The 13070-nt window shown below is 55.0% G+C and overlaps 5 protein-coding genes across 5 annotated transcripts; 1 reads left to right on the forward strand and 4 right to left on the reverse strand.

Moving 5' to 3' along the window:
• Window positions 1-2561: 2561 nt before the first annotated feature.
• Window positions 2562-3899, forward strand: BAUCODRAFT_306198 (uncharacterized protein). The gene is made up of 2 exons (XM_007683053.1): window positions 2562-2624; window positions 2773-3899. Exon 2 carries the CDS (start codon window positions 2796-2798, stop codon window positions 3729-3731), a length of 936 nt encoding a protein of 311 aa, XP_007681243.1. The 5' UTR covers window positions 2562-2624; window positions 2773-2795; the 3' UTR covers window positions 3732-3899.
• Window positions 3900-4067: 168 nt separating this feature from the next.
• On the reverse strand, window positions 4068-9293 carry BAUCODRAFT_28068 (uncharacterized protein; the record flags this gene model as incomplete). Its single annotated transcript, XM_007682667.1, has 2 exons — window positions 4068-7301; window positions 7374-9293. The coding sequence occupies 2 exons, from the start codon at window positions 9291-9293 to the stop codon at window positions 4068-4070; spliced, it is 5154 nt and encodes a 1717-aa protein (XP_007680857.1).
• Window positions 9294-10274: 981 nt separating this feature from the next.
• On the reverse strand, window positions 10275-10646 carry BAUCODRAFT_38963 (uncharacterized protein). Its single transcript, XM_007682734.1, has one exon. The coding sequence runs from the start codon at window positions 10560-10562 to the stop codon at window positions 10386-10388; it is 177 nt and encodes a 58-aa protein (XP_007680924.1). The 5' UTR covers window positions 10563-10646; the 3' UTR covers window positions 10275-10385.
• Window positions 10647-10772: 126 nt separating this feature from the next.
• BAUCODRAFT_306220 (uncharacterized protein) lies at window positions 10773-11452 on the reverse strand. The gene has a single exon (XM_007683054.1). The coding sequence runs from the start codon at window positions 11368-11370 to the stop codon at window positions 10990-10992; it is 381 nt and encodes a 126-aa protein (XP_007681244.1). The 5' UTR covers window positions 11371-11452; the 3' UTR covers window positions 10773-10989.
• BAUCODRAFT_306219 (uncharacterized protein) lies at window positions 11453-12431 on the reverse strand. Its single transcript, XM_007683055.1, has one exon. The coding sequence runs from the start codon at window positions 12225-12227 to the stop codon at window positions 11535-11537; it is 693 nt and encodes a 230-aa protein (XP_007681245.1). The 5' UTR covers window positions 12228-12431; the 3' UTR covers window positions 11453-11534.
• Window positions 12432-13070: the final 639 nt, after the last annotated feature.

Genomic DNA, 13070 nt, shown 5'->3' on the forward strand with positions numbered 1-13070 from the left:
AGCTTGTGCTTCGCCGATACGATGGTGAAACAATGGATCCTTTGTTTCGAGATTGTCAATGCCGCCAGTGACTTGAGGCTGCCCTGGTATCTGAATCGCTTCGAAGATTTGTTTCGCGAACTCGTGCGGATTTGCCTTAACGCTCTCCCAATCGTCTCTTTCCAGGTGGATCTTCTGATGCTGAGCGGGATCGAGAGTGGCACGGATCTTGCGAGCCTCGTCTGTGCTGCTGATGTCGGCACTGTAGGGGTGCGCATCGTGAGGAAGCGCTCGCTTGTTGACAGATGACGTGACGAAAGATCCCTGATTGACGGCGATTGCTGCATCACCGTTGGTAGTTCGATTGACGGCCAGAGCCGGATCGATTGCACCTCCCTTGCCAATCCTACGCTTCTTCGGCTTTCTAGATGGAGTGGCTGGGTCAGAGGCTCCGTGCGAACGCTTGCATAGCGTCGTGCGAACGCTTGCATGGCGCCGTGCTGATTGCAGCTGAATCCTCCTGGAAATCGTTGTTGGATGGCTTCACACGAGATACCTCTGTGTGTGGCTGAAATGGCGCCTTAATCATGACTCTTAGGGGAGAAGCGACGTGGTGAATACCAGCCAGGTGGCTGTTGACACCACAGGCACTTCTACTGTCGTCCGGTATGGTGATGAATTGGTCAAATGGATCACTGGCGGTCGAAGTCGTGGCGGACTCGATGCGTTCGCGCTGCTCATCCTGCCGAGCATAGAGGTCTGCACGCATGTCTGAGGGCAGCAATGTGCCCTGAGATGCATAAGACGAGTAGCTAAAGCCTGACAGGCAGGCATCGAATCCGACAGCTTGATACGCTGCTGGCTGAAGCGAAGAGTCGTTGAAACGGTCTGTGGAGCTGAATTTACGAGTTTCGTTGGTGGTGAAAATGTAGCCTCCGTAAACCTGGTCACCCATGACTCCAATCGCTATTTGTTGACGATGCTTGTCCGATGTCGAGTATTCCAGCAATACGCTGGAGAACTTCTTGTGATGGACTGTGAGCTACTGATCTCTTCCCGCCGGCGCCAGGAGGTCGCTGATATGAAAAGGTTGTCGACTGGGGCCCCACGATTGCGCTTTATGCAGGTTCTGCGATTATAAAGTGTTTCGACCGAGTGTTTGTCGTACTTCGCGTGCAGTATGAACCCGACGCGTGTGGAGCTCTAGTCAGACACAATGCCCTTGTGTGGCAGACAAAGCAAGTCGGACGCGCCACCAGCGAGCAACTCATTGAAGTGCTCAAAGACAATGCTCGCGGTAATCTGATGCAGTTCGACACTGTAGGTACCAGAACCTCCTCTGGTGCAGGAAATGCAGACTGGAAAGTGTCAAACTCAGCTGGCCCCGTGCCTTCTGCATCGAGAGTCGCGGGAGCCTAAAGGCGTTAGCGTTGCGTGACACTAGGTTTAGCGGTCGACAAGGACAACGATGTCTCTCTGGGAGCAACAGCGGCACGCGAGCGCGCGACATGCTCGGGCTCACATCTTGCCTTTACGACTTCTATGAATGTCGCTAAGACATATGAAACCGTTATCGGTGTTGTCTTTTGAGTAAGGTCTGGTTCAAACAGTACAAGAGCCTATTTTCTGTAACAGGGTGTACCTTAAACTAAACAGAAATAAATGCTTTGCGTGGTTCCTGACCCTCGAGTTGAGTAGGGTCTCTGCATGATCTCAAGGTGGCGAAAAGGAAGATACTCTGTATCCGACCTTAACGGGGCATGGTGGTGAGCCATCGGTTTGGAAGAAGACCTGAAGGTGAGCCGGAGTCACCGAATCAGGAGTCGTTATGGAAGTGATAGGCCAACACTCTAGACGGCGGCCGCTGTGACACGACTGGGAAATTTTTCTTCCCAGCGAATACGATAGAAATGATATAGGCGCTTATGCGGTCGATGCCATGAGCCATTAGAAAGATTCTCGACCTGTGCTTGAGACGAGGCGCTTGTGGTGGTTGCTCTTGCAGACGACAACATACTGAATGATCCCGTCAATACCATAGAAGGCACCGCAGCCATCGGACCGAACGTCAATGTCACCGCCTGTCAGACCATGCAGAATCTGGGCTCTCCTATGTCATGAGCGCGGAATGGAAGAATGAAGAGTGAAGTCCGGTTGCGTCACGCGCCGGGCTCGAGAAGTTCCGAGGCTTTGCCGACTCACTTCAAACCCCCAACGTCCCCTCGGTCCATATCTGCCAGGTCTACCACCTACACCCTCGGTCTCAGCACAACACCGCCGGCTGTCGTTTAGAAGAACCCCATTACTTCTTGAGTGAACACCGTGGGTTCATTTCATGCGATCCTGAGGCCAAGAATGCAGTCTGTATACACGTATCAGCCGAACTCCTATTCACGTACGCGAACCACGCTGAATCGAGATGCGGATCGTCTAGACTGCGATTGTATCTCAACAAGGTCAGAAGCTCCTCTTATGCCTACCCAGCGCTTCGGTGAATGTCCACTCAGGTATTGGTAATGCGCATCTCTGTTAGGAAATGGCGCCCACAGCGGGCTCCGCCAAGCCCTCCGAGAAACACATCCTCCCTTTGTAGAAGGGCAGTAGGAAGCTGCGTTGCCTGAACGATAGCAGAGTTCGAGATGATAGTAAGCGTTTACAGTATTTCTTCTCGCATGTCGACCTCTCCTCGTCCCTTTGGTTCTGCGGCGACATACACACATTCTCAATAGCATCTCCACACGGTCAAGGTACTTCCAAGCCTACGAACGCATCAGCACTTACGGTTTCTTTGAGAGCGCAGCTAGCAGCTATATATCATGGCTTACACACCGCCGGGCTATCATCGCGTAGAAAGCGCGACCATGTCCTGGGTTGTGCCGAACTCGACACCACTTCCCACGCCGAACGCCGCGCCGAGCTGCGCTTTAGACTCATCGATGCAGCAGTTCGCAAACCTGGAGAAACAAGTGTTAGACTTTCTATCGGGTGACAACGCAACTCCCACCAACGGAACTGCGCCCATAAGCGACCATACGAGCCCACCAACACAGCAGCCCAGGATACCGCTTCCGGGAATGGCGCCCTCGAGCACGCAGAGCATTCCGCCTCCTTGCGCAACTATCCCCGCGCCATGCACTGTGCCGGGCTATGGGACAAACCTACCGATGCAGCAGCACACCGCATCGCTCGTGAGATTGCCGCCAACATGCGCAATCTGTTTCGAGCCTTCGATGAAGACACCATGCATAGGGTGTCTGGCTACCATCGCTGGGTTGTCGAACTCATTCGGAAAAGCAGTGGACCGCTGGACGGCGGGTTCTACAAGTAAGCCCACGGCCTTTGGGAGGAGTTGGGAGGGTCGTCTGGCGGAGCAGCTTACTACTAATGCACCGTCGCCGAGATCGGGGAGCGTGCAAGGCCAGCCGCAACCTGCTGCAATGTCCCTGGACGGGACTGTGGTATCACTATCCCAACGTCCTGGCCGCGTTGCGAAGCGCCCACGGTCTGTTAAGCAGCGTGTTGCGGCTCCGGTCGGATGGGGAAATGGTGGGTTACCGGCTGCTACATCTACGAAAGCATTACTATTAGCGATGCCGCATGGTGAGAACGGGATTGTCGACTTGACGGCGCCGGACCGCGGGGACGCGATCATCGACTTGACAAGCGACGACCGTGACACTTTAGACTCGCCGAACACGGGCCTTGCCTCTGCATGGATGGTGCACGTTCCCCAACGTGATAGTTACCGCTAAGGTGCTGTGTCTTCCTTGTTACTTCAACGCCAGGGCAGCATGATTGTCTCCCAGGTGAGTTTAACGGACTAACGGAAGGTGCTCGACAATGCATGAACAGGATGGAAGGTATTCGCGTACAATAGTGCGGATTTGTGTACATAGATAACGCTTGCGCTTTGATCGCTATATTTGTAGTAAGAATGCAAGGGTACACCCGCTAAATGCTATGCATACTTAGATCTAAAAGAAGGGTATCACGAAGCTGTCAACGCTATTCATGCTCGCTTGAAGACAAGGATAAGCAATCAAATGTCGACATATTTGTGACCGAGTATTCAGCCGTTGCGACAGGCTTTACAGAAAGCCACCATTATAGACCCCTTGCTGAAGCGTCTCGGGGGGCATGTTGGCACGCAGTTGGGTCTTCACCTCCCGTGGATGTCTGTATCCGATCGCGCTAGCAGAGCGAGAACCAGGTAGCGTAGTGGGAGGAATAGTCTGTTCACTTATCCGGCCGTTGAAATCGGTGAGAGGCTGGCCGATTGGGGGCGGTGGCGGGATGGGAATATGCTGATCTTGTCCACCAGCGCTCATCGCTTGCTCGTAAGGACTCTGATATGAGACCTGAGGTAGGATGGTCTCGTAAGGCGCTGCGTTGTAGCCATCGTTACCTCCTGATGCACCTCTAACTTGTGAGCGCGACTGGCTTCTCATGCGGTCCGCCACTCCTCTGAAACGGGACCCGAAGCTCTCGCTTACGCTACCCCTACCACGGCGATGCATGCTGGGCGAGGCGGTAGTGGCACGTTCCATGGGATGCGGGTAGGTACTGGCGGCCGAGTATGTAGTGGATGGGAGCAGCATTAGATCCTCGGCGACTGGCTGAGCGTCAATCGCAATGCTAATGACGTCGGACGAAGTCGGTTGGGCTTGCACGAACATGGTCGGAGGCGGCGGTGGGGGCGGCGGGCCAGCGAGGTGCGACAGTTCTGGCAAGACTGGTGGTGGAGGTGCATCGTATTCCTCATCAGCTTCCGGAATGATGATGACAGTCGGCTCGCTGTTTAGCGCTTCATCAATGCTGACAACGCCGGCTTGTGACGTCCCGGGAGGATCAATTTTCCGCACTTGGCCACCACGTCCAACAGAGAGGCGACGTGCCGGAGGTAAGGTAGGCTTGTAGGCAGGACTCACAACGGGGTTCATCTTCTCCGGCGGCGCTGACGCAGAACGGGCCGGAGGCAAAGGGTTCTTTTGGCCGAAGACGGTGGCAGGTAGAAGCGGACCCACATCGTCGGCTTCTTCGTGAGACTGCTCGATGGATGCGATTGACGAGGAAATCTGGCTTTGTGGTCCCTGCAGCGAGGAATTAAGGTATGGCGGTAGAAACGAAGATGAGCCGTGACTCAGGTTCGAGCCAGTCATCTGACTCAAGCTGGACCCGGTAACACTTGTTCCCATCGACGACAGCTCGCTGTAGGCTTCTGGAAGTGCTGGTACCGGTGGCTGATTGTGATCAGGCACGTCGCCTAGCCTCATTGCTCTGGGGGTTGCGGGCAGGCCCATAAGAGGGTACTTCGGCTTCGCGTTGTGTCTCATCATCGCCTCTGGATCTACAGTGGCAGCCCGGGTGAGAGGAGGCCGATCGGACCGAGGACTGTCGCCAAGGTCAGTGTGAGAGCGAGGCGCCATTCCCGGTCGCGAAGGAGTCTTTTGGCTTTCATATTGTAAGTCTCCAGGAAGCGGTATCATAGGGGCAGAGGGTCCCCTCAAGAGAGAGAGGCGCCTCTGCTCCAGTTCTTGAGCCGCTAGCTCTTTTCGGCTCACGTTACGCGGTCTGATCCGGGGTTGTTCAACGCGAGTCTGCCAGTCAATGCTTTCAGTAGAAGCGTCCGGCATAAATATGAGATCGTTTTGAGAAGGCGGCGCCGGCCGACGGCTGCTTGATCGAGCACGATGGGATCGACTAGCGGCTCTCCGCGCCTGGAGATCGTCACCACCACCTCCACGGCTCGAACTGCGGGCCCGTATACGGAACCTTTGGCCGTCACTCTGAGTCTCGTCTGTCTCGGTTTGCTTTTCGGGAGAAAAAGCATCCGGGGCTGAAGGAGAGCGGGCCTCAGATGTGTCGGAGTCTTCCATGCGCCGGCCACGATCATCTTCGCTCCCTGCCCACGTTGGATCCCAGCAATCAATGCCCTGGTGAGGCACGCGCTCAAGCTGGGGAGATCGTCCGGACTTGTGGCTTTTTAACGAAGTTACGGGTGATATCATCTTGTAGAAGTCTTCGTCGTCAGTGGTAACAGGCTCAGCCGTCGGCAGTCGACCCGCTTCCGTTACTTCTCCCATCGATAATGGCAGTCGGCTCGCCTTCACTTCCTCTGGTGACATTGGCACTGGGCTAGACGGCGATCTTTTGGCTGGCCTGATGGCCCGAATGTTTTCTCCTCGGGCGACAGACACATCTCTTACCCGGCTCGTACCCCTTCCCGAGCGACTCTCATCCCTCTTTCCGCCTTCCCTCCTACGACTTTGCGCCCTCTCGTGGCGCGCAACCTGACGGGCCTCTTCCACGGAGCTTATGTAGTCGTCAATGGCACGCGATTTGATACTGCCTCCAGTAAGCGGCGGACTCAGGGCTGCAGATCTGATGGCAACGGAGGCGGAGCTATACATGGAGCCCTCGTTACCAGTCGTAGGCGCCGGAGAGATGGCATCGATATAGCGCGTCTCCATGATATCGACAATCAAGCCTTCCGGCTTTCTGTCACGTGATGGATCACGCGCCTTGGAATGCTCCCTAAGCCTGGTGAACACGCCCTGAGCGGGAGAGGGTAAATGCGAAACGTCTTCACGGTCTGCCGTGAGTCTCTGTGCGGTAGCCGGCTCTGGAATACTGCTTGAATTCGATGCTCGCCGAAAGTCCAGCACGGTCTCTGCAGCGACATCTCTGGCGGTCATTGGTGTGGCAAATTCGACAGCATCAATCTTCGCTTGCTCGATCTCGCTCCTTGACGGTAGACGTTTCCTTCTCGTAAATCCTCCAGGGGTGGCTGTTCGGGCTGTCGAAGGCTCGCGTATCCCGGTCGCTTTCTGCTGCTGCCCAGTGCCGCTTGCGTTATATGCTGGCTCTCGTGCAATCGGAGTCACTCCAGGCAGTGTTGAGGCCTTAGCAGAAGCGGCGGCCTTGTCGCCGAATGTCGTTATCAACTTCAGAGACGCATTCTTCGCTGTAAGCCTCCCTGAGCCCGAGCGGCTTGGCGGTGACAGTGGGCTTGTCACAGGTCCGGCGCTTCCAGGGTCTGCCAATCTCTGCTGCTGTGCGGCATATGCAGCGTCTTGCTGCGCGCGTGGGGAAAACCAAGGCTCGGATGGTTCGGACTCCACAGCAGCGCACGCGAAGCATCGCACAGCGAGTTCAGCCTGGCCCTGCTTAATGGCCGCTTCACCCCATTTGCGGATCAAGAACGATTGTCGTCCCCAGTCAACAGGGCACGTTAGACAGGTCAGCAGTACTGCCTCCATCCAGTACTTTTGCGATACATAGACCTCGATGGCATCATTGTATTCCGCGAGCCCGAGAAGGATCTAGAAGTAGAGAAGTAAGAGGGTCAGCAATGTCTCGGACGAGTTGATCGGCTCACTAGTCGCTATACTTACAGCTACGGCTGGATGAATGTCGCCCTTTTCCAGGAGACGTTGTACAAACGCCTCGCCAACCTTCTTCTGAGAGTCCGCGCCTATATTGGATAGAGCCAAGAGCATCCAGTCAGAACTAGACATTTCGGCGCCCATCATTGATGTCATGCTATCAGCACCCATGTCTCCAATCCACTTTGCCAGTAAGACTCCAGCAGCCGAACCCAGCTGATGTCGAGCCATCTCGTCCCGAACCAGGCTCCGGATGTCGCCGGACCAACCAAATACCACGGAAAGCATCTCTCGCTGAAGAACATCGGCGGTCCGCGGGCCTTGCCCATATTGAGGCGTCCGAAAAGCTACCTCTTGCAAGCGTGCTCTTGTGAATGGAAACAGATCCAATGCCGCTGTACCTCTTGCTTCTTCTGCGTTTCGAGGTGTTTCTCTGCGAAGGTTAGACGATCTGTACTGTTTAGGTCGAGACTGGTATGAGGATATAGAGCGAATGGAAACACTATCACGGCCGGTCCTGGATTGTTCGCCGAAACTGAACTCGGTTCCTTCAACGGTACTCGAAGCGCGCGACGAGTCCGGTTTGTCGTACAGGTACTTGCGGCCTTTCCGGCTGCCGCGGGAGGATCTGGAACTGACCGAAGATGCTCTTGAGCTAGGACTGAGCGGCATCACCTTGTCCCGTAGTTCAGACTCGAGTGCGTCAAGCGAATCCATCTCTTTCGCAATGATTTTCTGCATTGGCGACATCGCCCCGCCTTCGTCTGCACTACTTTCAGTCTCTGCGTACATGTCTACCGCCATCGAACGCTCTCTTCCGCCATAGCCTGCGCCCCTTTCGACAAGTACGGTAGGCGGCGTAATGGGTACACTAGCCGCTGGCATGTGTCGTGCGCTAGCCACCTGCATACCAGGTTGACCGGGTGTGATGTCGTATTGCTGGACAAAGTTGTCCCGGCTCAGGGTGAAGAGCGTTGCTGTCGGTCCATAGTTGGCGATGCCAGAAACGTCGCCATGCAATGGGATGAGTTCGTACGTAACCTTCTTCGTCCTCACGTCCCAGCTCCTTATCTCCCCTTCAGCGTACTGCACGATTCTGCCAGCTTTTGACCAAGCGAACCAGCATGGTCCCAGTGCAGGTATTTCTGCCCTTTGCAGTACACGGATGATGCTGGGTGCCATATCTTGACCGCCTTGCCCGCTCTTCGGCACGCTCCAAACTCGAAGGTCACCATCAGAGGTCTGACTCGCCAACATGTCAGTTCGCTGCTTCGAGGACGATCCATGCCAGCCTAGACCGGTTATCCGAGCAGGCGCACGGTTTGTTGTCAGAGTATGCTGGATGGTGAATGAAGGTTGGAGTGTTGCGACCAGTATAGAGCCATTCATGTAGCCAATAGCGAACGTTCTGCAGTCAGAGGATGGCGCAAGTGCGGTGACAGGATCGAAGATCGTGCGTGCGGACACGTGCTCGGAGGTGGCCGGCTCGAAAAGGATGATGTTGCCTTGATCGTTGCCGAACGCTATGTTGCCGTTCCTCATCCATACTGCCACCCGCATCTCTTCATAAGAAGCGAAGCGAGCCACTTCTCCACCTGTCAATATGTCCCAAACTATCGCAGTGTTACCAGTATCGTAACTAACAACAAGCCGTCCTGGTTTCTCGCTCACATTATCCGCTTGAATCCATTTCACGTCCTCACGGTGCAGCTGAAAGCGCCTTTCGATCGCAAGAGTATCATGATGTAGGACCAAGACCGTGTTGCGCTGGGCGTACAGCAAGAACGACGCTGTCGCCGCGCATGGCTCGAACTCCAGTTCGCCATTCGCTGGAGTCAGAGTCTGTGGAGGAGGAGTATGCTTGACGGCGGACTCTGAGCGCCTCGAGGTTCTTGATCCGGGTCGTACTATCGGATACCCGGTGGACATTGTGCGGCGCGCTTTTGTTTGTCACAACGGTCAGTCAACGTCGCGAAGCTCTTCGCATGGCCGTCTAGGTGGCCCGTACTGAAGCATACGGTCGCCGAGAAGGTCAAGAGCCGGGAATAGCAGCATCAGGGTGTGAAACACGGTGTATATGGGAAATGTCTCCAAACAGACGTACCTTGACGTGCGCGCTTAACAGGCGAGTAGTGAGCCTGAACTCAGGGTCGCTAGGGTATCGACCTCGAGGGAGCCCTCGTGCAGCTATCGCTGGTTGCAGGCCCCACCCGCGAACAGCTATCCCGGACCTTGTGCTGCTAATTGTATGCATGCAAACGCGCTCGGATGGTGGTATCGAACAGGTACAGAGGACCGACCTGCAGGTTGATGCAGGACGTGGGTGTTACAGAGTGCCTGCAGGAGTAACAGGCGTTTAGAGGTACGTCTTGCTGCAATCTGATGCCCAGCCAAATCAGATGTCCGCGCCTAGCTATGCCAGCACGAGAAATCTTAGCGCGCTCGCCACAAGATCGTGCGCAATTCGGAAAAGCGTGAGAGGGTCAATGAGAGGGAATAGCAACTAGTCAGCCTGTCTGAAGGCCTGGGGAAAAGGACCTATGGTTTCACAGAAGGATGAAATAATAGCTGCCATTCGCTGCACTTCCAGGACGCCAACAGTATAGTGCCGAGCTGTCGTAGACCCTTGGAATCGTTCCGTGCGGCCTAGAAAAGAATGGAGACCCATTCCGGATCACTGACGGCTCCCACGTCGGACAAGTCCCGTTTCATATGCGATGCATGCAGCTGGCGCTGGTGAGCGCTCCCATCGCGCAGACGTGCGAAGTGCAAAAGCGGAGTGAACAGGGCGCTTTCGCACGCTATTGGCTAGTTGCCATGAAGAAAGCCTGGCACTAGGCTAACTAGCGTCGAGACAGAGACGCCCGTCATTTGGTCACATCACATCTTCGCATATATTTTCTGTTTCCCATCTTGATCGACCATGTGTTGGGCAGCGGAGGATGAAGGGCACTTTCATAGTTGGTTGAGACGTAGTGAGACTTCTTTCGTCCGCTCGAGAAACATCGGAAGTGCAATGATTTATACGAGAGGAACGAAGAGCGATATGGGCAAATTGACCTGGAGTTCGATCGTCTGGTCCTCCAGGTCGAGGATTCTACGCTTCCAAAGGTATAGTAACTCGCATTGAACCCGGCGTGCACGATTCTTCCTGCGACAGATGGCACGCCCAATGTTGGCTCTTGTAAGAGAAAGCATGCCTTGCTCGAAATCCGTTGGATGGGATGTACCACCACATACTGCAAGGTACGATTGTATCCAACTGGCTCAACAGGCCGCACCCTGGTGCGCACTTCTCCTCGCGTTTGCCACAATTTAGTCAGACGCCGCCACATACGAGGTCATGGCGGTGGTTTATGTCCACGTCACAGTCACGGCGATTACGAACGTGCGTAATGTGAAGTGTATGCATCGATGAGGGAAGTGGCTAAAGTAACCACTCGCGTTTCCGGCTTACGCGCCGCGCTATACAACGATCTGCGTGTGCCAAGCCTCTCACGATCCTTGCCAGCGGCAACCGTGCGGGCCTTCCCTCGGCCGCAGCGCCACGTTGGCCCGTCTCCGTGTTCCGGCCCATGCTACAGACAGACTTGTCCTTCATCCGCCAAACGTCATGTCAAGAAGACTAAAGGGTAGGCGCATCTGGCTTATGTCGCTGGTTCTGATGATGATTGCCACCAATACAGCATGTCTGCATAGTCGATTCGTCTCGCGTGAAAGTGGGCGGTGAGATCCGAGACCCATCCATGAGGGCCAATGCTTCCGGACTATCGTTCCCCAGTAAGGCTGGTAGTAGGATCTGGTTTCTGAATCGTTGCCCCTCGCCGGAGTATTCGGCCGCGGGAAGCACACGACAGATGGTACCCATCAAGCGACCCCATCGTGTGCGACGACGCGGTATACAGCTGCAGTACATCGTGACACCTGTGCTCGCAGGGTGAGACCGCACACATGCGGCGGTTACTTTGTGGAAGGTCTGGCTTTTAGCAGTGAATGTTCGCAGCATGCACACATTCTGCGAACAGTCGTCCAACGTCCTTGCCTGGGTGGAGGCGATGTCATCGGCATCGCTTGCAGCGAGATGACTTTTGGTCCTCGGTTTTGGTCCTTGTTGTTTAACGATGGTCCACGTCGGAAGAACGAGTTTTGAGGTATGTGTCTGTCGCTCGTTCAACCTTTGGAGTAGCTACGGTACTTAGTGCTCTTCGCATGGTAATGGCTGCTGCTGCTCCTTCGCCTGTCCTTGGTCACAGGAGGCAACAGAGGCTGCGCGAGATAGGCATCTGCAGGCCTAGGTGGTGCGGGCGGCCCATCAAGAAAGCCATCAAGATCATCACCGAAGAGGTCTTCGTCGGAGACGTACGCGCTCGGCATATCGAAGCTCTGTTTCCTGAGTATGCAAGAGGAGAAGAGATGTTCGTGCATTGCGACGTTGTATGTTGCACTCGGGTTGGGAGACTCCATCTCTGTCATCTTGCTATCCGGTTGTAGACTTGGTGAGGTTAGTGGCGAGGAAGCCTGGCTCGGGATGGTAGACATGTTATAGTCTCGCTTCGTTGCGTAGACGACGCGTAGTGTATTGCCACCACACGATAGCAACAGGCGGATGATGTATGCTGGCTTGGTAGTCTGAAGCCCTACGTGTCCGGCTGATATGTAAACAAAGGGTGGTGTTAAGGCCTGAGTCAGTTCGGCTTTTGACAGCTCGATTGATGGAGGGCCGTTCTCATGGGGCTTGCGATAGAAGTCTGATCTTCTACATATGATGGAAGAACGAAGAAAGACGCGTGGGTTAGGAAGCACAAAGCAAGGAACCATATAGTTTACCTGACCGCATCGACGCGTCAAAACAAGCCGGGACATTCTCTCGCCGGACGAACCTCGCTTTGGCAATCAGCCGTGGACAGACAAACTCACTCGGCAAAGGGCGAACAACCAGACACAGCCGGAAACGGGCGCCGCCCACACTTGCCGGAACTCCACGTCCACTCAAAGTCAAAGCCGTTGGTACGTACCACACACAGCCCGATGATACGATGACAACGGCAGGGTAGCAGGAGCTGACCGACACTCTGCGTGTGACCGCGGTCCAACCGCGAGTCACCGTCGCCGTGTGGCCTCATGTTTGTTGGTTCACACGATACTGTTGGACCTATCAAAGAGCGCAACAGGCGCAACAGGCGCCAGATTCTGCACACCGTGGGCGACCAGCAAGTCAGGAGCCTGAACGGGCTATCTGCCTCGCCATTAGGTACCCTCATCAGAACAACCGTCACTCCGCTTTCGTTAGCGTTTCCCAGATTCGCGGACAATGCCCGAGGCGAAAATGACAGCAAGTGGCAGCCTTACGTGCGAGCTTTTCCCGGCCGGGTGAAGGCGAAGCTCTGGATGACTGCAAAGAAGTCCGCGATTGCGCTGTTTCGCTGGAACGAGTGTTCGAACGTCCCTGATTTACCATACCACGTCTAAGCGCGCATTCGCATGAACCGAGACGCCGTCGAACGAGCATGGGTTCAACGATGTGATAAAGGTCATCTCGATCATGACGAAGTCGATGTTGCTTCAGACGAGTATTTCCCGGGTGTCGGTGACTGCTCGCTCGCAGTAGGCGTCGCTTCCCCAGAGGGCAAAACGCGGGGTAGATCTTTCCCGGAGGCTAACAAAAAGTCAACATCAATTCTGACATTGCAAGAAAAGAGTTAATTT

The sequence above is a fragment of the Baudoinia panamericana genome, assembly GCF_000338955.1.
Source record: "Baudoinia panamericana UAMH 10762 unplaced genomic scaffold BAUCOscaffold_14, whole genome shotgun sequence".
In the NCBI taxonomy this organism is placed as follows: domain Eukaryota; kingdom Fungi; phylum Ascomycota; class Dothideomycetes; order Mycosphaerellales; family Teratosphaeriaceae; genus Baudoinia; species Baudoinia panamericana.

Coding starts and splice junctions, on each gene's coding strand:
- BAUCODRAFT_306198 (XM_007683053.1), top strand. CDS start 2,796: ATGGCTTACACACCGCCGGGCTATCATCGCGTAGAAAGCGCGACCATG.
- BAUCODRAFT_306220 (XM_007683054.1), bottom strand. CDS start 11,370: ATGCTGCGAACATTCACTGCTAAAAGCCAGACCTTCCACAAAGTAACC.
- BAUCODRAFT_38963 (XM_007682734.1), bottom strand. CDS start 10,562: ATGCTTTCTCTTACAAGAGCCAACATTGGGCGTGCCATCTGTCGCAGG.
- BAUCODRAFT_306219 (XM_007683055.1), bottom strand. CDS start 12,227: ATGTCCCGGCTTGTTTTGACGCGTCGATGCGGTCAGGTAAACTATATG.